The 25,131-nt window shown below is 42.9% G+C and overlaps 1 protein-coding gene across 2 annotated transcripts in view; it reads left to right on the top strand.

Moving 5' to 3' along the window:
• LOC124613255 (ras-related protein Rab-24-like) overlaps positions 1-25,131 on the top strand; it is a 65,231-nt gene that overhangs the window by 1,708 nt on the left and 38,392 nt on the right. For both annotated transcript variants that reach the window (XM_047141946.1, XM_047141947.1), the window contains exon 3: positions 20,054-20,180. In XM_047141946.1, coding sequence (XP_046997902.1) covers positions 20,054-20,180 — 127 coding nt within the window. The remainder of the gene's footprint in view (positions 1-20,053; positions 20,181-25,131) is intronic.

Raw genomic sequence — 25,131 nt, 5'->3', positions numbered from 1 at the left:
GTGAGACAATTCCATTGGTATGGATATAATATATGTACAGTTGAAAATAAGTATTAACATGAAAATAATTCAAATGTTGGCAGTTTTTTTAAAACCTAGGCCTTAAGGTGAACACTACACAGCCAAGCTTTTGTGAAGCAACCTGTGTAGTAATTCAGAATATCAAAAATAACACACATATGTATTTGAAATTCTTATCTTTGAGCTTCTTCTGTGCAAAGAAATTTGTGGTACTAGGTAACTTCTTGTTCTGCAGATCATTTACACAGTAAATCTTAATGGTGTCGAAGGGTCGACAGAAGCGTCCAATCCCACACGTTGGCTTTGACCCGTGACGTAAGGGTCTTGTCGTGTGTGACATCATGACGGCGCGGAGTTTGGTTTGAGTGTGGCTGTCTCCAGTTTTGTTTTATTTTATTTACTTTTCTGATCTGTTCGTTCTATCTCGTGAGATTTTTTTATTTTTTTTTATTTTTTTTTTTTTTAATTTAAAAACACTTATTACTTATTTTAATTATCTGTTTCCTCGAATTTCTGTTTTAGTTAATTATATTTATCTTTCTGATCTGTTCGTTCTATCCCGTGAGATTTTTTTTTTTTTTTTTTAAAAGACAAAAAACACTAATCAGCTACTGAAGCATCTTTATCTTCTATGGGTTGCAGGGGTTATGACCCCTGGGGAGGTGGGTGGGTATTCATGCATGGCTGTCTTCACTTACACGTTGTAGCTACGCAAGGCATCTAAATTTGTTTATATTTAGTTTGCACCCACCCAAAACACCCCATTTCCCGCGCTTGTCCCGTTAGTGTCATTAGGCTTCTTGTGGAAAGTGTGTGTGTTTTTTGTTTCCGCCATATTTGTGACGGCATGGGTCAAAGCAGACGGGTGGGATCGGACGCTTCCATATTTCCGTGTCGAACATGTCATATAAATATGAAATACAAGGAACAGCATGTATGAAAATATTAGATATTGAATAAGTTTAAAACAGCTATTATAAAATAAGAGTAATGCTACAGATATTACATTTTAGTGGTAGAGGTGTAACACATTAATTCAACTTAGTCTCAAGTTATGTACCTAACAATGTTAAAATCATTGGGTATTGATATATTTATAAATAAATGAAGAGCATTTAGGTAACTGACCACAAATTTAGTTTAAAAGGTTTAATTTCATTTCAGCAAAAATTAACCTTTCCCGAAAATCTGTGATAGGTTCTTGATAAAGCAGACACCACTTGGGAAATGTCAATTTCATTAGTATCGTGCTTTTCTAGCCATACAAATTTAGTTCTTACACCCCTCAGAATTTATCTAAAACTTCCTTTTTTTTTTTTTTTCCACAATATTCACGGGCAACTCCTCCAAGTAATTTTTGCAAATGTCCTCATTCAGTTTAAGAGTAACCCACCAAACAAGAAGACAAGGAAAAGGTTTCATCACTGAACTGATTGTAAAAGAATTAGTGTTTCTTCATCGAAGCTATATCTTGCAATAGATTTGATATGGAAGAGTGTACCATCTTCCCAGACATCACATTTTAACTCACATATTCCCATATGGTGTGGACACTGGAGTAGTTGTTGTGGTTTGAAGAGATCTGATGTCACTCCAATGCTGCTGTAACTGGTCAGCATGGCTTTTAACCTCTGCCGGAACTGCTGTAATACTTTTGAGTTATTGATTTCGCACAAAAGATTATCGATCTGTAATGAGAGCTTGTCTACCTTTCACACCCATGTTGCTTTGCCATTCCTCCAATACCATCAATAGTGCCTTTTGCAAGGAATGTACAAACGAAATGCCAATTTACCCAAGACCACCGTCTTCTTTGCTGAAAAGCTGTATCGGCTAATTTGGAATGTTCACTAGTTCATGAATATTTAAATCACTTTATTTTTAGGAAATTTATTTCTTTGTCTCTGAAGTATTTTCTGTTTAAAAGCTTGAGCAGCTAATTTATTGTCTTGCAGAGAATCAAATATTATAGCATACGAAAGTGAACTGGTAAAGTGTGAGGCACTGCTGTGTAAATAGTGATTTGTTAATTACTCCAGTGTGGGCTTTGGACTTCATGCTAATAAACAATAGTGAAGGTCCCACTGAAATCCATGTGAATAACGCTCGTGCTAACTGAACCATCTTCAGCTTTTGTCAGCTTGAAGTAGGCACTTCTTGTTACAACAGTGAATATGAAACTTGGTTAATTTGTTCTCGGACATTTTGTAAACATCTATAGATCTTCCTGCATCACTTTAAGTACTCTTCCTTCTCATTATTCCATTGATAAACCACCCAGCCCCGAGGAGCTCCAAGTAAAGAGGCAATGAGTTTAGGAGTTTTTCACACTTCTTTGTTTCTACATTTCTAGACTGTGTCAAATTTCTTTGACAGTTGTTTTGGAATTACTTGTTTTTATGGGAGAAAACCAGTGATGTGTATAACAGCATTTCTGGCAACTATGATGTATAAAATTTTTGCGCTGGAATTTTGTCTTTCATGGGTAATTAAGAGCGTGATGATTTTTCTCTCATTAGTTCTAAATATACAAGGTGTACAACTTTGCTTCCGCCGTTTTTTCGACTACATTTGAGGCTTAAATGAAACAAATTGGTTACACATTATCATTCAAAGTATTTTCCATCACTGGCCACTACTTTCTCCCATCTTTCGGACATCGAAAAATTGTTCATCTTGTGTAGCGATCCAATCAATCCAATTTGTGACTTCTTCATGAGATTAGAAGTGCTGGTCAGCCAGGCCATGCGCCATTGATCTAAACAGGCGATAGTCAGAGGGAGCAATGTCTGGAGAATACGGCAGGTGGGGTAGGACTTCCCATTTGAACGTTTCCAAGTACGTTTTGACCTCTTTTGCAATGTGTGGTCGAGCATTGTCGTGCTGCAAAATCTCTTTTTCGTGCCTCTCGCTGCACTTCGGCTGTTTGTCTTTTAATGCTTTGCTCAAATGCATTAATTGTGTTCAATAATGAGCACCTGTGATTGTTTCACTTGGTTTTAACACCTCATAGTACATGATGCTGAGCTGGTCCCACCAAATTCAGAGCATGATCTTGGAGCTGTGAATATTCGGTTTGGCCGTCGACGTGAAAGCATGGCCGGGATATCCCCCTGATTTTTTGCGTTTAGGGTTGTCGTAATGAACCCATTTTTTGTCCCCGGTCACAATGTGATGTAGAAATCCCTTCCATTTTTGCCTCTGAAGCAACTGTTCACAAACACACAGACGCCGTTCAATGTCTCTTGGTTTCAGCTCACACGGGACCCAAGTTCCTTCTTTCTGAATCACGCCCATTGCCTTGATACGTTTTGAAATGGCTTGCTGTGTCACTCCCACTAATTGTGACAATTTTTCTGGAGTTTTACGCTGGGTCTTCACTGAGCAATGTCTCCAGTTCTGCATCTTCAAAAACATTCTCTCTTCCACCACTATGCCAGTGTAAGACGTTAAAATCTCTGTTCTTGAAGCGTTGAAACCAATCACGACACATTCTTTCACTAATAGTGTCCTTATCATACATACTTGAGATCATTCAATGAGACTCAGCTGTTGTTTTCTTCATATTGAAACAAAACAGTAACACCTCCCGCAAATGACGAGAATTAGGCTCGTAAACTGACATTTTCAATCGAGAACAACTTTATGATGCAGACACAAATCAACTGATGTTTGAATGAGGTTATGTTGACCGAGGTCCAAACTAACTGCCTGACATCTGTGATCTGTTTCTTTCCATTGCCACCTATCGGCAAAAGTCGGAAGCAAGACAAACTTTTCCATTTAATTTGTGACTGCTGTGACAGTAAACAGGACTGATGTGTGGATGCCCAGTGGAAGTAAGTTTTAAAGAAGAACAGAGAAATCAGTAAGATACATTGCCTAGTTTATTGCATAATTGGAAGTATATAAAATGCATCTGGGAAAGACATAGTGTTCGCAGGGAGCCAATACAGCTAAAAGATGTAGTGGATCAAGGAGATGCAGGAAGGTGTGTGTTATAGCCAGTTGCAGAGGGTGCAATACCAATCCAGCCCAGCATTCTGCCCCCATCTACTGTGGCCGCACTTGGTCATCTTCCCACACTTCCACTATTTGAGGGCTGTAGATGAATATTTGCTAGATGTCTGTCAGCAGGCTTCCAATGTGGAAGCTCTGTCAAGCCAACAACATTGACCTGTACAGGGCAGTGAGCAATGGAAGCAGTCTAGTAACGAGCAGAATCTTTCCAGCCAAAAATTTTGTAAGTACTTATTCCCTTTAAACTGTGGCCTCATGAACATTCCTTTTTCTTTCTGTAGGAATGACTTTACAATGTGTTTCTGTTGAACTGTCCCTTGGACAGGTAGTGCACACTAATAGGGACCTTACAGACTAAATGATGTTGAATGATTGCAACTATTTTGGAGTGTTAAGGGATGTAAATTTACATTGCTGGGTAACAGGGCTATTTACATTGCATCCTGCCTTTACAAGCAAAGTTGTGAAGATGAGTGGAGAGGTACTGTGAGGCGAGGTGACGTGGTGAGTGCACCGACGAGGTGGCTGCACGTTTGCTGGAGATAGGTTTCCCCTGCCTGGTTTCTCATGAGCTATGGTCCGGAACTCCATTACGTGGGCATTAGAGGTGGTGTATGATGGTGTTTTAAACAGTAAAAAATGACAGTTTAGATGGGGGTTTAGGCTGATTTGGACTATTTCTGTTGTGTCAATATAAGCTCCAAGTGTCTTAGTGAATTACAATTAGGAGGGTAAAATGTATATTTACCTTTTTTTTAAATTGCAAAGTAATTAAGCTTCTTATCAGAATCACTAAAAAATTGGGGAAACTGAGCTTAAGATATTTGCTTCTGAAGTCGTGCAAAAGGAGGTCCATGTCACATGGGATAGAAGGAATAGCATGACAAACCTTACATTCAGTGTAATCTTAATGACCAATGCAGTAGAACATGAGTTCAGTTTGTTCCACAGAATACATTAATAAAATTATCAAGTAAGGCTGAAGGGATTCTAGTCTAAACTCTATCCTGTGATGGTGCCAATAGGCATTTTGCCCCACATAATTGTTCTGTGTAAAGTAATGTTAACACATTACTCAACGACACATTACTCAACGTCTAAGAAACTTTATTACATTAAAATAGGAGACTAGTGTGCTACTAAACTGCGCTGTCATTAACAGAATGATTTGAGATTTATCCCATTTGCTTGAAAATGTAATCAGATACTGAGATATTGCAGCTTTTAAGACAACCTTTAATTTCTAAATTCTAGATAAATGTATGTGTGAGGTATGTGCTAGATCTTTTCCTGCCCTATAAGGTATTCCCTCACGATTTATTTTCCTATGGTCTGCGACCGTAGCCTGGTTTTAAGTTTCTCAGTTAGTACCTGCAGCTATTCCGCGAAATACCTAAATGTTGGTAAACAAATACGAAAAAGTAGGCTAATTAATAAGTGTGTATATGAGCCATGTGGGTAGTCAAATGAAAAGCAGAGTTATAGTAGTACAGGTAGAACTAGGTAACATTACTGCCACCATATACCTTTGGTGAAGCCAGTCATTTGCATGTGCTGCAGTGCGATCCACACCAATGCCCCCATTTGTGGACTGTGGGCTGCTCATTTGCTGGTAACATGGTTAATACCATATATGCAGAAGCCTATAGTTTACTGATCTGTAAGATTACATTACAGTGGTAATTATTGAATAATAGACCACTGTTGTTCAAGGGAACCTTCTAAGACTGAGAAACAAGGTGGTCATTAAAACAAATTACGTTAAAAGTTAATTGTGCAGGTATGGAGTAGAGACAGCTGTTGCTAACTAGATTAGAGAATCCTGGACTGTAGTTATCACTCCCGGGGAGGAAAGTGTTACAATTTGAACTAAGACGAGACTGATTTTACAGCTGGAGATATTGGTTCGGAAAGTTAAGTCTGAACACAAATAATTCATAATTTGAACAGTGTTGAAGGTCAGATAGTGACAAAGTGGAATGTGTTAGGCAGTCTTTGCTAATGATGTAGAGATCATGAGTGTGCCTAGTATTATACATCTGCAAAGCGTCCCTTGCAATGGGGAAGTTGTGCAGTTGCTAACACTCATTCACAGGTAGCGCAGGTGATTGGGAAGCACATCTTCATGCTAAGGATACCAGAAAGTCAAGACATTTATACGCAGAGCTGCATAATAGGAATGTAGGAAAAATCTTGTATTGGATAAAGTGTTTGCAAAGGTCCCACTACTATGGTTCTGAAACACTGGGATTACTTGGCAGAAGGACTCCACAAGCTGTCAGATTCGTCCTATAAACCCTGCCACAGTGACCCCATTCCAGAAATCCAGAAGGATCTCCAGTCTCTCATCAAACCTGTAGGACCATCCCAGAACTTCTCCCTGAATCTAACTTTTTCCTCACACCTACCACTCCCCACTCTACAAACTTCTATATATGAAGTCCATAAACCACAACTGCTCAGGATGCTCTGTTGTGGATGGTTACTGTGTCCTCACTGAGAGAATCTCTGCTCTTGTAGACCAACACTCAGTGTCTTACTCATAGCCTGCCCTCCCATCTAAAACCTCCTTCCAGGTCAACTTGACCAACTGTATCCTCGACCATAATTACTTCACCTTTGAAAGCATCACCTAAAAATAAATTCATGGTGCGGTAATGGGGCACCCACATTGCACCATCCTGTGCCAGCCTATTCAAGGGTGATCTAGAGGAATCCTTCCTAACTTCCACGAATCCACATCCCTCACCTGGTTCAGGATCATTGATGATCTGGACTGGGGGTGAAGACATCTTGGCCACATTCCTACAATCCCCAACACCTTCTCCCCTTTTCATGTCACCTGGTCCTCATCAATCCAACAAGCCACCTTCGTCAGTGTTGACCGCCACCTCAAAGATTGGTACATCAGTACCTCCATCCATATGAAACTTACGGACATCAGTGCCTCCACTTAAACAGCTGTCAACCATTCCACACCAAGAAGTCCCTTTCATGTGGCCTAGCCACATGTCGCAGTTACATCTAGTGATCAGCAATTCCTCTCCAAATATACCAAGGGTCTCACAGATAAAAGTTACCCTCCCAACCTTTTACAGAAACAATCTCCCATGCTTTATCTGTACAGTCATCCACCACCTTCCAAAGTTCCACTGTCGGCCACAAAGGACCATTCCCCTCTGACTCAGTACCACCCACAACTGGAGCAACTGAACTGCATTCTTTGCCAGGATTTTGACTACCTTTTGTGATGCCCTGAAATAAGAAATGTCCAGATACAGACGCACCTTTACTTGTGCTAGTACCTCATCTCTTACCTTCCAAACTTCGCAGAAACTGTCACCTTTCTTCCTTGCATCTTCCCCAATACAGTCACACTTGCCACCTGTTGTGACCAAAGAAAGTTAATGGGGCTTACAGTTCTTATTGGGAACTGGGACGGATGATCGCACGTGTCCAATTGTCTCGCTGGTTTATCCTCCCACTGCCTCTGTAGTTAAGGGATCTTCCATGACCAAGGTTTGCTCTGCTCCATGACTGAGGGCAGTTAATACCCAAATGTCAAATTTTTGTACGATTAAAGTAAGGAGCACTACATATGTCGACACTGTGACTTGTCTGCAATTTGTGTCATTAGTAATTTGTGACACAGATCACTATTGTGCGAAGGTGTGGAGACGAATTGCCAGCTTCCTCTCACAATATCACTAAATGGACTGCTTTATGAGGACTATGACACTACCGTGACTTTACTGCTAGTTTGTGGATTGATACCATCAATAAATATATCCAGTGCTGAGACAGCATTACATGCCCTTCCCTTCCTGAATTAAAAGTACCACGCACAATCATTCACACTGTCAGCAAATGCCTCAGTCATCTCCTCGCCTTTACCAGAGTGTGGACATCTTATCATAATAACTATTAATTCTTCTTTTATCAGAGTATTGTTCTGCTAACCCCTGTATCATGGATTCAGATCTTTTTGTTCTTCATTGTGTAGACTGATTCGATGTGAGTGCCTGTGCAACCTTGTAACTTCAAACATGCCACTTTCAACACAAAATTGTCTGCTTGCAAGCATGTGTGACCAACATTAAATATCCAGAATGAGATTTTCACTCTGCAGCGGAGTGTGCGCTGATATGAAACTTCCTGGCAGATTAAAACTGTGTGCCCGACCGAGACTCGAACTCGGGACCTTTGCCTTTCGCGGGCAAGTGCTCTACCAACTGAGCTACCGAAGCACGACTCACGCCCGGTACTCACAGCTTTACTTCTGCCAGTATCTCGTCTCCTACCTTCCAAACTTTACAGAAGTTCTCCTGTAAAGTTCGCAGGAGAACTTCTGTAAAGTTTGGAAGGTAGGAGACGAGATACTGGCAGAAGTAAAGCTGTGAGTACCGGGCGTGAGTCGTGCTTCGGTAGCTCAGTTGGTAGAGCACTTGCCCGCGAAAGGCAAAGGTCCCGAGTTCGAGTCTCGGTCGGGCACACAGTTTTAATCTGCCAGGAAGTTTCAACATTAAATATATTTGCAAGAAAATCAGTGCCTTTACAGTAGATCTCTTCATGATAGAAGGGGTGAATGTAACTGCCGGAAAACTGCTAACAATAGTGAATTGTGAGGCTTCAGCTTCTCTAGACCCCTCAAGGGTGGCCTGTGTGAATGTTCTGCCTCAATGTGCAGCTTGTACAGCTGCCTGCATGCCCTGATGGGATCATCGCTACTGCTTTCAGCAGGGCCTTCCTGCTGGATGCATATCTGAGGCATAGTTACAAGCAAAGGGACCCAAAACTTTATGGCTAATAGTAAAATGAAAAAAAGATGAGGATCAGTGCCTTTAAATGAAAAGCTATCTCTTCTTCTGTGTTATTATGCTTGAGAGACCATGTGCTGGCAGGTCGGCGACAAGAGGCAAAATGGTGAAGACTAGCAACGCAGTATGTGCGGTGCTTTCAGACAGAGGTGTGACAAAGCGGAGAACCCGTAATCCTGGAGTAGATGGTGGCACAGCAACAACTAAGATGGAGACTGCAATGTCAAGGTAGTGACTACCCTAGTGTCAATCCCCCCAGGGGGTCCACAACTCTTTTGTGGATACGTGCGTGGCGAGCACGGGGCCCCGAGCGATTGCAGCCTTCTTTCTCTCCAGGGCTGCATTTCCTTTCCCTTCCCCTCCTTTCCCCTCCTTGCTCCTTTCCCTTCGCCCTCTCCTCCCCCTCTCTTGGTGTCCTTGCTTATGTTGGCCCCGCTATCCTCCTGGTTCTGTTGGTTTTCCAACTCGGCTTTGTTGCATAATCATCTCCTCCTTTTGGCATTCCTTGGCCCCCCTCTGGGGTCTGACCTCCATTACAACATTTCTCCTCCGTAGTGTGAGCCATTTGGGGAAGAGCACCTTACCTAGTGTCTCCGACGTGCGCCCTCCTAGTGCATTCCACCTTTTCTTTCACGTTGTTGTCTGATACTAGGGTGCATAGCCAGCACGGTAGCCAGCCCGTGTGGTGGGGTCGCTATGTACCCTTTTGGTTGAGCCCCCTGAACACACAGGGATCATACTTCTGATACCTGAGCTGTGACCTCCTCATGCATGCCTTGGAGTGGTTGCTCATCATCCTGGAGCATCGGAACTCCCGGCAATGGCCGCCGTGCCAGACGGCCCTTGCTGTGGCTGGGTGGCGCCCGTGAGGAGAGCCCTTGATCGGAGTGGGTGGTATCAGGACGGACGCTATGCAAATGAAACGCATACGGGTCCAGAACTCTGACCGTTCTTCTGCGGCTGTCTCTCTGCGTGGAACTGATTCCTCAAGTGCTGCTTCTCTTGCCCCTTCGGCCTTCCCTTCCATGGCTACCCCCTGGGAAGAGGGTCAGGCCCGTCGGCTAGGGGCAAAACCTTTCCCCCGTTATCTAGTTTGCACCAGGACTGATGGAGATACTTTCATCAATACCAAACCTTTATTCTTTGTGGAACACATTGAAGATAAGTTTGGCGAAGTGGACTCCCTGAGCAAGATGCGGTCGGGTTCGTTGCTGATAAAAACTGCTTCAGCTGCCCAATCTGCGGCCCTTCGTGCCTGTACCCATCTAGGCACAATTCCTGTGTCTGTTACCCCCCACCAGTCTCTAAATATGGTACAAGGTGTGATTTTTCACAGGGACCTCATCCTTCAAACTGATGAGGAACTTCGGGGCAATCTCGGACGGCGGGGTGTTCACTTTGTTCGGCGTGTTCAGAAGGGTCCTAAAGACAATTGTATTGATACTGGTGCCTTTATCCTGGCCTTTGAAGGGGATACCCTCCCTGAGAAAGTAAAGATTATGGTTTATCGATGTGATGTGAAGCCGTACATCCCACCTCCTATGAGGTGATTTAAGTGCTTGCGTTCTGGACACGACTTCCCGCTGTTCGCAGGCCCCTCTCTGTGGTGACAGTGGACGTCCACTCCATGAGGGGACTCCCTGTGTTCCCCCTCCTGCGTGTGTAAATTGTCATGGTAGTCATTCTCCACGTTCACCAGATTGCCCAGTATATAAGAAGGAAAAAAAGATACAGGAGTATAAGTCCCTTGATCGTTTAACCTACAGAGGCCCGTAAGAAATATACACGACTTCACCCTGTGTCCATGACATCTAGTTATGCCTTGGTTACATCTACACCCCTTCCTCCCCCTTCCTTACCCCCATCCCGGACCCCTCTCCTCCCCCCCTCCCCTGCGGCTCCCACACCTTCTCCTCTGGGCGCTGCTCCCCCTCCCCAACCAGAGAAGTGTCCCACTCCTTCGGTGTCTGCCGGTCAAGGGTGCCCCTCCCGGGATCCCCCTTCCCGGCACCTTCCAGGCCAAAGGTCTGCTGCCGCGGACTGTCTGCCCCCAGGTCGCCCGGTCTCTTTCTGTTCCTGATCTTGCTGCAGCTGGCTCCTTTATGCCACACAGCCCTCCTCGATCTCAGCCTGAAAAGAAGAAGAAACATAAGACCCGGGACAAAGAGCCTCTGGTGTCACCGGAGGTCCCTTCCCCGACTTCACAACCGGATTCTGACCTGTCGTTCATGGATGTCGCCCCCTCCTTGTCGGTGACAGGTGGGGACCTGGTTGTATGACCGGATTTAGCGTGTTCAGCCCCCATTTAAACCATCGTTCTGTGGTTCTCCAATGGAATTGTAATGGATACTATCGTCGCCTTCCGGAATTGAAATCCCTTATTTTGTCCTGCTCTGCAGTTTGTGTGGTTCTCCAGGAATCTCATTTTACTGATGCTCACTCACCAACCCTCCGTGGGTTCCATGTTTTCTGTCGAAATGGGGTCGGACCCCGGCGGGCTTCTGGTGGCGTTTGTACGTTGGTCCGTACAGACATTGCTAGCACGTGGATTCCTCTTCAAACTACATTGGAAGCGGTTGCTGTTAGGGTCCACTTAGACTCTGCGGTCACAGTTTGCAATCTTTATCTCCCTCCTGACAGGACTCTTACACCTGCTGCCTTAACTGCCCTTCTTCAGCAACTTCCTTCTCCCTTCCTCCTCCTTGGAGATTTTAATGCTCATCATCCCTCGTGGGGCAGTGCCTTTCCATCTAGACGAGGTATTCTTATAGACCAATTTATTGCAGACCACGACCTGTGCCTTCTTAATGATGGCTCCCCTACTCATTTCAGTGCCGGTCATGGTACCTTTTCTGCCATTGATCTTTCTCTTTCTTCTCCCTCTCTCCTCCCTTCATTACACTGGTCGCCACACGACGACCTTTGTGATAGTGACCATTTCCCGTTGATTATCACGCTCCCTTCCCGCTCCCCGATGGACAGGTTACCTCGTTGGTCTTTCCAACGCGCCGATTGGCCTCTATACACTGCACAGGTCGAGTTTTCTCCCTCTTTGTCGGGTTGTATTGATGACGTCCTACGTGACGTGTCTGACGCGATTGTTCGCGCTGCTAGCCTTGCTGTCCCACGCTCATCTGGACCATTTCGTCGCCGGCAAGTCCCATGGTGGAGTACGGCCATTGCCCTTGCCATCTGTGATCGCCGTCGAGCTTTGCAACACTTTGAGGCACCCATCCGTAGCCAGCCTTACTACCTTTAAACGCCTCCGCACTAAAGCCTGTTATTTAATCAAACAGAGCAAGCAGATATGTTGGGAACGATTCGTTTCTTCCCTTGGTTCTACTGTCCCTCTGTCACGGGTATGGGCTACACTTCGTTCTCTCCAAGGTTGCCATCGGCAGTCCACCCTCTCAGGCCTTCACCTCCCAGATGGCTTTTGTACGGACCCATTAGTTCTTGCAGAACATCTTGCGACCCATTTTGCAGTGGCATCAGCGTCGGCCTCCTATCCAGCTGCTTTCCTTCACCAAAAACAGCGGGCTGAAGCTTCCACCTTATGTTTCACCCCTTGTGAGTCAGAATCTTACAACGACCCTTTTACTGAATGGGAATTTCTTTCTGCTCTATCTTCTTCTCATGATATGACCCCTGGCCCAGATTCCATTCATAACCAACTGCTTCAACATCTCAGTGCTCCACAACGGCAACATCTTCTTCGGGTGTTTAACCGTATCTGGCTCCAGGGTGACTTCCCTTCTCAGTGGAGGGATAGCATTGTGGTTCCTGTCCTTAAGCCTGGTAAGAACCCCCTATCTGTTGACAGCTATCGGCCAATTAGTTTGACCAATGTTGTTTGTAAGTTACTTGAACGGATGGTAGCCCGTCGGCTCAGTTGGGTCCTCGAATCTCTGGATCTATTGTCCCCTTACCAGTGTGGCTTTCGAGAGGGACGGTCTCCAATCGGTCATTTACTTCGCTTGGAATCCGCAGTTCGGCAGGCTTTTTCCCAGCGCCGCCATTTGGTTGCAGTGTTCTTTGACCTTCGCATGGCCTATGACAAGGCTTGGCGCCATCACATCTTACTTACCCTTCATCAGTGGGGTCGTCGGGGCCCACTCCCAATTTTTATCCGCCAGTTCCTGATCCATCGGTCATTCAGAGTTCGAGTTGGTACTGCTTTTAGTTCTCCACGGACCCAGGAGACGGGCATCCCACAGGGTTCTGTCTTGAGTGTCCTTCTTTTCCTCATTGCTATCGATGGACTTGTGGCCTCTGTCGGTCCCTTGGTCGCTCCTGCCCTGTATGTGGATGATTTCTGCATTTGGGTTAGTTCCTCCTCGATTGCATATGCAGAATGGCAGCTCCAGGTAGCTATACGGCGTGCCTCTGCATGGACCCTCTCACACAGGTTGCAATTCTCTCCTTTAAAATCGCGGGTGGTCCACTTCTGTCGCCGTACTACGATCCACCCTGATCCAGAGCTCTATCTCGCTGCACAACGATTGCCTGTGGTCCCACAGTTTCGTTTCCTGGGTCTTCTTTTCGACAACAAGCTCACTTGGCTGCCCCATATAAGACTTCTGAAGGTAGGATGTTTCCGTAAACTGAATGTCCTTTGCTTCCTTGCCCACTCCTCTTGGGGTGCGGACCGTTCCCTCCTTCTCCGTCTTTATCGTGCTGTAGTTCTGTCTCGCTTGGACTATGGTTGTCAAGTTTATGGTTCAGCTGCTCCTTCCACACTGCACGTGCTGGATCCAGTCCACCATTGTGGTATCCGTTTGGCCACCGGTGCCTTCCCTACTAGCCCTGTTGATAGTCTCCTGGTTGAAGCTGGTATCTCCCCCCCCCCCCCCCCCCCCCCTTTCTGTTCGGCGGTCCCAGCTTCTGGTGTCTTATGCACTCACTATCCGTTCCTCTCCCACTCATCTTTCCTATTCTATCCTGTTCCCAGACCATGGACGTCGCCCACTCGACTCCCGCCCTCGGGCGGGTTTACCGGTTGGGCTCCGCCTTGCGTCTCTTTGCCGTGGTTTTCAGCTTCCTTCTTTGTCCTGTCTTCCTCGCTCCCTCCCCTCCACCCCTCCTTGGTTAGTTCCTCGGCCTCGAATTCGGATGGATCTCCACCGAGGTCCGAAAGATTCCATCCCCCCGGTGGTGTTCCGTTCCTTTTTCCGCCAAATTTTATGGGAGTTTCGGGATGCTGTTGTTTTTTTCACTGATGGCTCTAAATCTGCTGTTCATGTTGGGTATGCCTTCACGTCCTCTGTTGGAATGGAAAATCATCTGCTGCCACTTACCTGTGGGGTGTTTACTGCAGAATTGATGGCAATTTCCCAGGCCCTTACCTTTATTAAACAGTACCAACACAACCGCGTTTTGTTATGTACGGACTCAATGAGTGGCCTTCTTGCTATTGACCGGTGTTTTTCGCGCCATCCCTTGGTCTCTGCCATCCATGACCATCTCGCTGATATTCACCGTGCTGCTTGTTCCATTGACTTCCTTTGGGTACCTGGCCATGTGGGTATCCCGAGTAATGAGCTCTCTGATCGTTTGGCTGGGGGAGCAGTCACTTCCCCCCCCCCCACCCCCCCCCCCCCCCTCGTTTTCTGTAACCCCTCCTGCAGCGGATTTACGGCTTCACATCAAATCCCACTTCGCACAGTCATGGGCCAATTCTTGGGAGGCTACTCCCCTGTCTAATAAACTTCGTGCAATTAAGGTGACACCAGGCCTGTGGCGTTCTTCCTTTCGCCTCTCCCGAAAGGACTCGACCACACTGTGTCGTCTCCGCATTGGCCATACCAGGCTGACCCATGGTTTTCTTTTGCGTGATGAGCCACCCCCACTTTGTGGTTGTTGAGCCTTCCAGTCAGTAGCCCACATTTTGGTTGAATGCCCCCTTCTTTTGGCTCTGCGTGCTAAGTACAGACTCTCACACACTTTACCTTTGATGTTGGCTGACGATTCCCAGATGGTCTCTCTGGTTCTCGGTTTCCTCCGGGAAAGTGGTTTTTATTCTCAGTTTTAAGGTTTTTAATCTCTCTCTGGTGTTGGGGCAGGGCGGTGAGTGTTTGGGTGTCTCCCACTGTAAGCCGTGTTTGGAGATTCCCGATTCACCTCCCTGACAGAGATCCTCTTTTCTTCCCCTTTTACTCTGTTTTTACCTTTTTTTTAAGGGTTGGTTAGTCTCCTTTTCCCATACATATTTCTACATTCTAGCGGTTGCACCTTTTAAGTCACAGGTGGTCTTGCCTATGCTGCTTCAGCATAGCGTTGGGTTCGTTCTCTTGCCGACTTCCCTCATTTTGTTTTTTACCAATGACAACATGACTGCCCTTTTACGTTTTTACCTTTTTCCGTTTTATTGTTCTGACTTTCCTGAGATGTTCCATTAGCGGAATGGAGCATATTTGAAACAAGGGACTGATGACCTTGCTGTTTGGTCCCTTAAACATCAAACGACCAACCAACCTAGTGTCAATGTTCAGATCATCACTGGAATGAGAGCAGCAGGAAGTGGCAGCAGCAAGGACAGGCTTCACTTCTATGGAATTACATATGGATAGTAGAAATATGACTAGAAACTGTGGGAACAAATATTGTTGGTTGATTAATTGGTAATGAAGTGTTTTGCTGCCTTCTCACTTGTAGCAGAGTTGATTTGTGTCTGATGTGTATTTGATGCTTTAAATAGTGTGAGATAAAATAAATTGAAACAAATGCTTGAAAAAAAGCTGCACCATTTGTGTGATACTGTACAAAGCTTATTTTGGCTGTGTTATGACATTATTGTTGCAAAGATTTTAAACATTAAAAAGCAGACTTCTTTTTAATTGAATGAAAAGTGATCATTTAACTCCACAGAGAGTATAAATCATTAAAAGAATAATCCCTTGAGTTTAATGATGAATCCATGAATGTCAATCTGTGGTCTCATTATATGTAAAACTTTTGATTTAGTTGGTTGTCGTACATGTTCTTCAGTTTAAGTGCTTCCATGGGTATCTTGTGTTTCAATCATAAGAGATAAAATCTTTGAAATTCTTAAGTGACTGATCTGTGATCAACTGTGAAAATTAAATTTTGAAAACTCAGTATTTTAGAGTGTTGAAAGCTGTCACCTTAAAAATACAAGCTTCATCTCTAGTGATAGGTATTAATGCAGTAGTTGAGAATATGTCTGTGTGCACCTAATTATTTTTGTAAGCTAGCCATTGTTTAGCATTATTTTTCTGTTTTGTGCTTTTCTTTGCCTCTTGTCCTCCTTTCTCTCCTTTAAAAAAAGGATGTAGAAAAAGTCAAGGGATATGTAAGCAAAAGAGAAGCAACAACTCTCTGAGACTTAATGTGCTCTACAGTAAACAAACATTCTGCTGTATATTACTAGAGTGATTCAAATGGAAACCTTAAAAGTGCTATTGGTAACAATGAAAAAAAATTTACATGTCATTTTTGACACAGACTCCCTGACATTGAAAGAACATTTTCCACCTTTTTGGAAGTGCATAGATACCGTGATGAAAGAATTCGTCTGGTCACATGTGTAGCGTGTTGCGCACCATGGTTTTCACATCTTTGCCACTTCTGAAATGCCTGCTTCCCATTGCTTCTTTGAGAGTACCAAACAGATGAATCTCTAGGAGCTAGGTCTGGCTAATGAGGATGATTCGTGTCCTTCGCTAGTACAGCAAGTTGAAATGCTAATAAAACTAAGTGCTTCTCTCTTCTTTCCTTTCACTCTTAGTAAAAAAGGCAAAGAAACACACACACACACACACACACACACACACACACACACACACACACACACACACACACACTGAAGATCAAAAGAAACTGTGACACCTGTCTATCGTGTAGAGCCCCCATGAGCACACAGAAGTGCCACAACATGATGTGGCATGGACTTCACTAATGTTCGCAGTACTGCTGGAGGAATTGACACCATGAATCCTGCAGGGCTGTTCATAAATCCATAAGAGTATGAGGGGGTGGCAATCTCTTCTGAACAGCACGTTGCAAGGCATCCCATATATGCTCAATAATGTTCATGTCTGGGGAGTTTGGTGGCCAGTGGAAGAATTTAAAATCAGAAGAGTGTTCCTGGAGCCACTCCAGCAATTCTGGGCATGTGGGGTGTCGCATTGTCCTGCTGGAATTGCCCAAGTGTGTCAGAATGCACAGTGGACAGAAATAGATGCAGGTGATCAGACAGGATCCTTCAGTACGTGTCACTTGTCAGCCATATCGAGATGTAGCAGGGTATCCATATCACTCAAACTGCACAGGCCCCACACCACTACAGAACCTCCGCCAGCTTAAACAGTCCCCTGCTGACATGCAGGGTCCATGGAGTAATGAGATTGCCTCCATACCTGTACATGTCCATCTGTTCGATACAGTTTGAAACGAGACTTGTCTGACCAGGCAACATGTTTCCAGTCATCAACAGTCCAATGTTGGTGTTGACGGGCCCAGGTGAGGCGTGAAGCTTTGTGTCCTGCAGTCAAAGGCAGCTCCGAAAGCCCATATTGATGATGTTGCATTGAATGTCTCACATGCTGACACCTTTTGATGGCCCAGCAATGAAATTTGCAGAAGAGTTACACTTCTGTCACTTCGAACGTTTCTCTTCAGTTGTCGTTGGTCCCGTTCGTGCAGGATCTTTTTCTGGAAACAGTGATGTCGCAGATTTGATTTTTTACTGGATTCCTGATATTCACGATACACTTGTTAAATGGTCATATGGGAAAATTCCCACTTCATTGCTACCTCAAAGATCCTGTACCCCATCGCTCGTATGCTGACTGTAACACCACATTCAAACTCACTTCAATCTTGATAACCTGCCACTGTAGCAGCCGTAACTGATCTAACAACTGCACCAGACAGTTATCTTATATAGGCATTGCTGACCACAGCACTGTGTCTTGCCAGTTTACATATCTCTGTATTTGAATACGCATGGCTATACCATTTCCTTTGGTACTTCAATGTAGATGTATAAATGTAAACATTTACTAACTTTCAATATCGGGACTATTGTCCCATCCATTATTTTAACTATTAAATTATGCGTTTTAGCAGTAAAGACTTTAAAAAGTACTTTTCATAAATGGTCAAATTTTGGGCATTTAAAACTGCTTTGGGAATGTCCTGTCCACTGGGCATTTGCCCAGCCCACATAACTGTGGCACTGTTCCTTCTTTACCTTTTCATTTCTGTTTTGTTATGGTGGACCCAAGTCTCATTGTCTGCAACGATTTTTGCCAGAAATCAATCACCTTCGACATGGAAACGGTGCAAAAGTTCTTAAGTCATTGGAACAACGGTATTTTATTTTGGCAATTAACTGACATGGCACCCATCTTGCCGACACATTATTGGAGTGCGATACTGTGTTAACAATATCCTGCTCTGTACTGGTACTAATCTTCAAACCTGTGGCTACTTTGTTCAGAGTTACTCATTCGTTCTCCTGTACATGTTCCTCCGCTACCACTATGTTCTCATCAGTCATTATGCAATGAGCCTTCCCTGAATCTTGAGGCATCCTCCACAAGTTATATTGCTTTCAAACTTCCTGCTATGACCAACACAATCACTGTACTGTGCTGTCATTGTGCTTGTTGTGGCTGCTTCTGACTTTTCCTGCATTGCAGCACACTCTGCCACCTGTCCGTCACTTTCTGATCCTCAAGGAGCACTCCTGCCACCGACCAGCTCAGTCATACAACTTTTCAAATTTTCATGGAACTTTTTAAGATTTTTATTTGAATGATCCTCATAGTATTGTGCCTGAGTCAGTTATTATTTCATAGAAAGCTGCTACTTTCTTAGCTAAGTAGCTGCCATCTATCAGCTTAATATTTACAGGAATAGACTGGTATTTTATGGAGAAAATTGCTACAGGCACCTCTGATAAGATATTTGTTTACAGTATGAGGTAATCGTATAATATATGGTGGTAGTACCTAATAAATGTTTTTAATTTTCTATAAAATTGATAAAAATTCCCAATTTTTTGCTATATTTTAGATGATCCTTCTGCATCACAGTACATAACCCCTCTGAACCCCTGGCAAGTACAGTTTTTTTTTTTTTTTTTTTTTTTTTTGTGTGTGGTGTGTGTGTGTGTGTGTGTGTGTGTGTGTGTGTGTGTATGACTGTTGCCTGCTTCTGATGCCAGCAGGTTATTTTAGCTTGTTTGAAAATTCACGAGTGCCAGACATTTAATCCTGCAGCTGCCTGACTTACCACTAGTAGCAATAGAAACCAGAAAGTCATTTAAGTAAAACTGGTTTTAAAAGTGCTAAAGGGATGAGAAAATAGTCTGACCATTCATGATATTCCCAGGTGGCCCTCAGCTGGAGCTGGGCAGGTGTAGCCTGTACACAGGTTAACTGCCAAGTGACTCAATTGCACACACTCTGTGCGAATGCAAAACTTTTGGCCATCCTGCTCATATGCACTCGGTTGGTGCAGTGGGGTTGCATATGCTCTGCCCCAGCTGCGTGGGTACACGTGTCTGGCTGATAATCAACCAGGAAATTTCTAATCTTCAGCAATCACTTACTAATAGTAGACAAAGGAACTGAAGTCTGACATAATTCATATACATCTGCCATAGATACTCGTGAACAAAAAAATCTTTCATTAAATAATGTCAAGACTTCAGTCATATAGAAAGGTACTGATAAATTCATTGTACTGTAGCACAGGATCGAATTTATGATCCACTGGATAATGTTACTAGTAGGCTACCTCAATTTTCAGTATTATATTCATTGTTACAGACACTAAGAATTTATTCGTTAGAAACTAGCTGTTGAGTTACAGAACGGATAAGTTATTAATAACAATTTATTTAACCTGGTACTGTTTAAGGAATCAGTTTTAAACAAGTATGTATATACAGTAACTATACTTGTAAATTCATTGGTTTGCTCATACAGATCATGTTCAAATGAAAATTAGTATGTAGTGTTTTCAAGTATTCCGCATTTTTAACTCTGCCCAAGTGTTTTACAAATATTTAACTGAAAGTTTCTCCACTTTGACTACATCATATTGTCATTTGCAAGTACATCATCTGATTTGTATGTAAGACCCTAAGCACCTATGCCTAAAATAATCTGCATGCAAATGTAATATTAACTAACGATTTGATTTTTCTATGGCACACATTCAAGGTACGAGGCCATGAGTCGCATATATTACCGTGGAGCCAAAGCTGCTATTGTATGTTATGATATTACTAACCGTGCTTCATGGGATAGAGCCAAATTTTGGGTTAATGAATTAAGACGATTTGAAGAGGTAAGTGTTAATAAATGGCCACTGAACTCTATGCAACTAAAGCTAATCTGTTCTTTGTAGAAATGTTACAAAGGTAATTGATTTATAACATTAGACAGTATAATCCTTCTAGTTCGTTAGTTAAGTATAAGTGCACAGTGCAGATTCATGTGTGTTGAACAAATTGGTTAGAATAACATTTCATGACGAGATTGATCCATTACACTGACGCTTCTAAAAACTGAAACCCCACGAAACAACACGAGACTGAAATGAGCTTTATATTATGGATTTGATAGATTAGATCCATGGCCATAAATAATTATGACTTCAGAACTGTACACTATCTCTGGCTTAAGGAATTCAGCAGTTTGTGAAGCTCCACTACATGCAATCAGACCATAAACATTGTAGTATGGAATCTGAGGATGGGATGTGTTCTTGAAGAGTTCCATCCTAATTATTTCTCAGAAGTTAGCCAAGTAGGAACAATTTGACAGCTGCAAGACACTGAGGAACAATTTGACAACGAAATGTATCAGAAATGTGTTTGATGAGCAAGATGTTGGTGTACACACAAACCAGGCAAGCAGCAGTAGTCGTGGTTCTTCAGAGATGCTTTGCACATGTCTTGTCACATATGGCCAGACATTTCCATTGTGAACTACCACATGTTTATAGTTGTAATTAAAGTGCACCCCTTCCTGGAGGTCTAGTGTAGGCTCTGATTATCATATGGCAGTGAAACTTGGTGAGGATTATGGTTCTTTTGGAAAACATGAAATTCTCAGGAACTTAGATTTTACTTGGAAAAATCAGGGAAATGTCACGGAATTAGAGTAATTTCATAAAATCTCGAGGAATTCTGCATTTTTAACCTAGCATTGAAATTAAGTTTTATAAAGCAGAGATTTTAAAATACTTAATATTTCAAAGTGTGTTAATTATGAGAGTATTATTCCATATACATTGATTTTTAAAAACTGTGGTTTAACTACTGCTTATGGTTGGTATATAGCTCAGCTGAGAGTGACAGGGAATGAGTCATTGTGGTATGTGGCTGCCCACCCCATAAAAAAATTTATCAAGAGCTTCTTGACAGTATCTCCCACTTCATGGATGTACACAAAAAAATAGTTCCTATTTTAACCACCAGATGCAAATCTGGAACTGTATACTGTTTGTGTGGCACTAAAGGTCATTTGATGAGCCATAACAAGAACAGGATGGCTACAGATAAAAGACCACGAGTTGTTAGTGAAAAACTTTCATACAAAGGGCAGCAATTATAGTGCTGCAATGAGAGTATCATCAGACTGAAAGTTCTGAGGAGAGGCCCAATATCATTAAATGATTTGATGATGATGATGATGATGATGATGATGATGATGATCATTAGCTTGTTGTGGCATCCGAAAGAGAAAGGTGTCCTATCCCAGTGGAAGTTTCTGAAGAAGTTGCTGTTGCTGTAACTAACTGACCGTGCAATCGATTTCTCAGGTAGTGCTAGTGCACATGCAGTGCCATAAGACTTGTCCATCCCGTGGTCAACTGTACGAAAAGTTTAGTGGTCTACAGCACACTGGTACCCATACCAGATGCAAATGGTGCAGCAGCGGAAACCTCATGATCCACAGCAATGTTCTGAATTTGCTCTTTGGTTTCTGACAGATTGAAGTTGATGAAATGTGACCAGGCAATATTCTATGGAGTGTGTAATGGATCTGGGAGATGTTATTTTTTACCGTATTTGTCGACACTGAATTGAAAATGTTTTCTTATATTTTTGTCAGAATTTATTATAATTTGTCTTATTATATGTTAATTTACTTCTGTTTTTGAGAGTAAAAGCATATTGATTACTATTAGAAAATGTATCGAAGAATAGCAAAGAAACTGATTGTGTAAAATATCTTTGACGTTGGAGTAGTCTTTGACTATAGTCAGTCCGAGTCGGAAACTAACTCTTGGTGTGTGTTGACGGAAGAACAATGTGAAGGTCGCAGTCACAAATGATTTTGAATTATGTTAACTATTATTTTTGTATTATCTGAAAAGAAGAAACTACATTGGAAGAAACTGTATTTGAAACACCAAAATGAGAGAAACACGCTGAACCACGTCATTTTCTGCAGCCGACAACGATGCTTTGTGGAATCATACTTAGACAACTGAAGCCAAGACTTATATTTGCTTGCAAACGTCTAATGGAAAAGGTACTGTCACGAAATATGGCAAATTTAAGTTTATAAAAAAATGGTGACCATATTTTCAACTTGTGTAATAGCTGGGAAGCCATATTTCAAGTGACAAGACACATTTTGTACTAGAGGATGCAATGAATGCATAAAACTGCAAAATTTGGGGTACTGTTAAATTTTGTGTTGTGCACGAAGAACCACTGCATTCGTCATATGTGACTGTGTTGTGTGGATTCCCAAGCACCTACATTCTCGATTTGTTCCTCTTTGAAGAAGATACACCCACAGGGTCTGTCACGGGTGTCATGATGCCCACACGTTATCAAGATACGATTCCTCCTTTGGAAGATCGCAACTGTGTGGGAACGGTTTTCATACAGGATGGAGCAATACCTCATGTCCCTCATCCAGTGGAAGATATGATCTGCTTAATGGAACCTTTCATGAACATATTATCCACAGAGGTTTTCCAGATGTATGGCCTGCAGGATCATCTGACCTGAATCCATGTGACTTTTGGCTTTGGGATGTTTAAAAGAATGTGTTTACTCAGGATACCTTCAGTATCTACCTCATCTGAAGGCCAGTATAGGGAACACATTGCTCAGATTCCATCGGAACTGCTGCAAGCAACTGTTGATCATGTCGTTTTACAGATGCAGCAACTCGATGTCTCTGGTGCTCGTATTGAACAAATTGGGTAAGCGATGGTTAACAATAGCATGAACATTATGCCGTTCTCATTTGTTTGACTTTTTCTGCCAATGTCCCGTTCCTAAACTATTACATATGGAAACATTTCTACACGTCTTTCTTGCGTGAACAATGCCAGATTTGCAACTGGTGGTCAAAATCGGAACTATTTTTTCCAGTATGAATTCATTCCGCATTAATTTATTAGTATACGTACGAAGTTTTTCTGTCATGTGATAATCAGTCCACACTGGACCTCTGTCAGTAGCAGCACTTTAATTATAACCAACCAGTACGGTATGTGAAAGTGACCGAAGGAGGTGCAGTGCATCCAGTTATATAAAATTCGCTGCAGTGGAGCTGGTTGTTCATGTGAGTTGTGATTGGAAAGTTTTAAGAATGGGCTTGTAATTATACAATGGTGGTACTTACATGCTACTGTGATACATCTCCTTCAAAATAGTCCCCTTCTGACTGAACACACGGACTCTAATGGTGATTCCACTTTTGGAAACATTCAAGGAAATTTTTTCCTGAAGTGTGATTGTCATGGTGTAATACCCAACTACTGTCTTTACAGAATGCAGGCCTTTTCTTCAGCACCAGTGCTCAAGGACACATTTGTAGTATTCCTGGTTAATTGTCTGTCCTCCATGGGTAAATCCATGATGCGCAATACCGGTAGAGTTGAAAAAAAATCACCAATATTGTCCTCACCTTTGACCAAATTTGCTGTGCTTTTTTTGGTCGTGGTGAACCTGGAGCCTTCCACTGCGAAGACTGCATTTTGGTTTCAGGTTCATATCCATATCCCACAATTTGTCACCTGTAATTACCCTATTCAACAAATCTGGATCGTTTTTAGTCAGATTCATCAGATCTTGGCGCTCTTCAAAGTCGATATTGTCTCTGCTCACTTGACAACACTTCCGCAATGAATTTTGCGGACACTCAAGGCATGTTCCCATCTTCAGTTAAAATTCGCTTAATTGCATAGAATTAAATAAAGTTCATCAACTATCTCCCTAATTGTAAGTATATAATAAGAGCGCACTAAGTCCTGAACATTCACAACATTTTCATTCATTTCTGATATGGAAGGACGGCTAGATCGTGATTCATCTTCAAATGATTCGCGGCCGTTTTTAAATCTGTTGAACAAGACAAGAAATGTTGACTGGCTCATACAATTATCTACAAAAGCTGTTTTTAATAGTTCATTAAGTCTCGGAAGCTGATTTCCTGGTTTTAAAACAAAATTTCACACAAACTAGTTGCTCCGTTTTTATGTCCAGTTTCACAGAGACTGACTCCGGCAAGAGGCCCTTACAGACCCGCACTCGGCCAGCTGCCACAATGAACTGAATAAAGGAAACACAATTTTCTGTCGGGGGGGGGGGGGGGGGGGGGCGTTCAAGGACAAGGCAATGACTTACTCTTCACCCTCCATGTACCTGCCCACAAAACCAGTAACCAATAGCAGATCCATTCTTAAAACTTTCCAATCACACCTCGTACTTTCCTTGATATATGTTAGGTAAGACTGAATGTTATTGTAAAAGCTCTTTGAAGCATCATGCTTTACATATATCTGGTATGTTGTTCAGAAATGCTGGCTATCAAACTGTGATCACAATGGTAGAATGAAGCACATATGTAGCCATAACTGTAGAACTGGCTGAGGTTGAAAATATCAGAAACACTGTCACTTTGAATGACAGAGCACAGACAATCCTGTTGGAACCTGAGATGTTCGTGTTTTCTGTGCTATGGATGCTGGCACAGTGGTATGTATAGTGTCTTAGGGCAGCCCTCAGATAAGTGTTATGCTTTCAATGTGAGCACAGCTACACACATCTTACACTGCCAAGTAAACAATTACAGTCAAATGGGCAAGATTACAGTTACCCTAAACTGTGGTCCAATACCTACTCAACACTGCATTTTCTAACAATTTATTACACACACTCTCTCTCTCTCTCTCTCTCTCTCTCTCTCTCTCTCTCTCTCTCTCTCTCTCTCTCTCACACACACACACACACACACACACACACACACACACTCTTTCGTACTATCCT

This window comes from Schistocerca americana, chromosome 4 (assembly GCF_021461395.2).
Source record: "Schistocerca americana isolate TAMUIC-IGC-003095 chromosome 4, iqSchAmer2.1, whole genome shotgun sequence".
Classification (NCBI taxonomy): Eukaryota; Metazoa; Arthropoda; class Insecta; order Orthoptera; family Acrididae; genus Schistocerca; species Schistocerca americana.
Note: the sequence above shows the minus strand (reverse complement) of the source record. Positions and strands in the feature narration are given on the sequence as shown.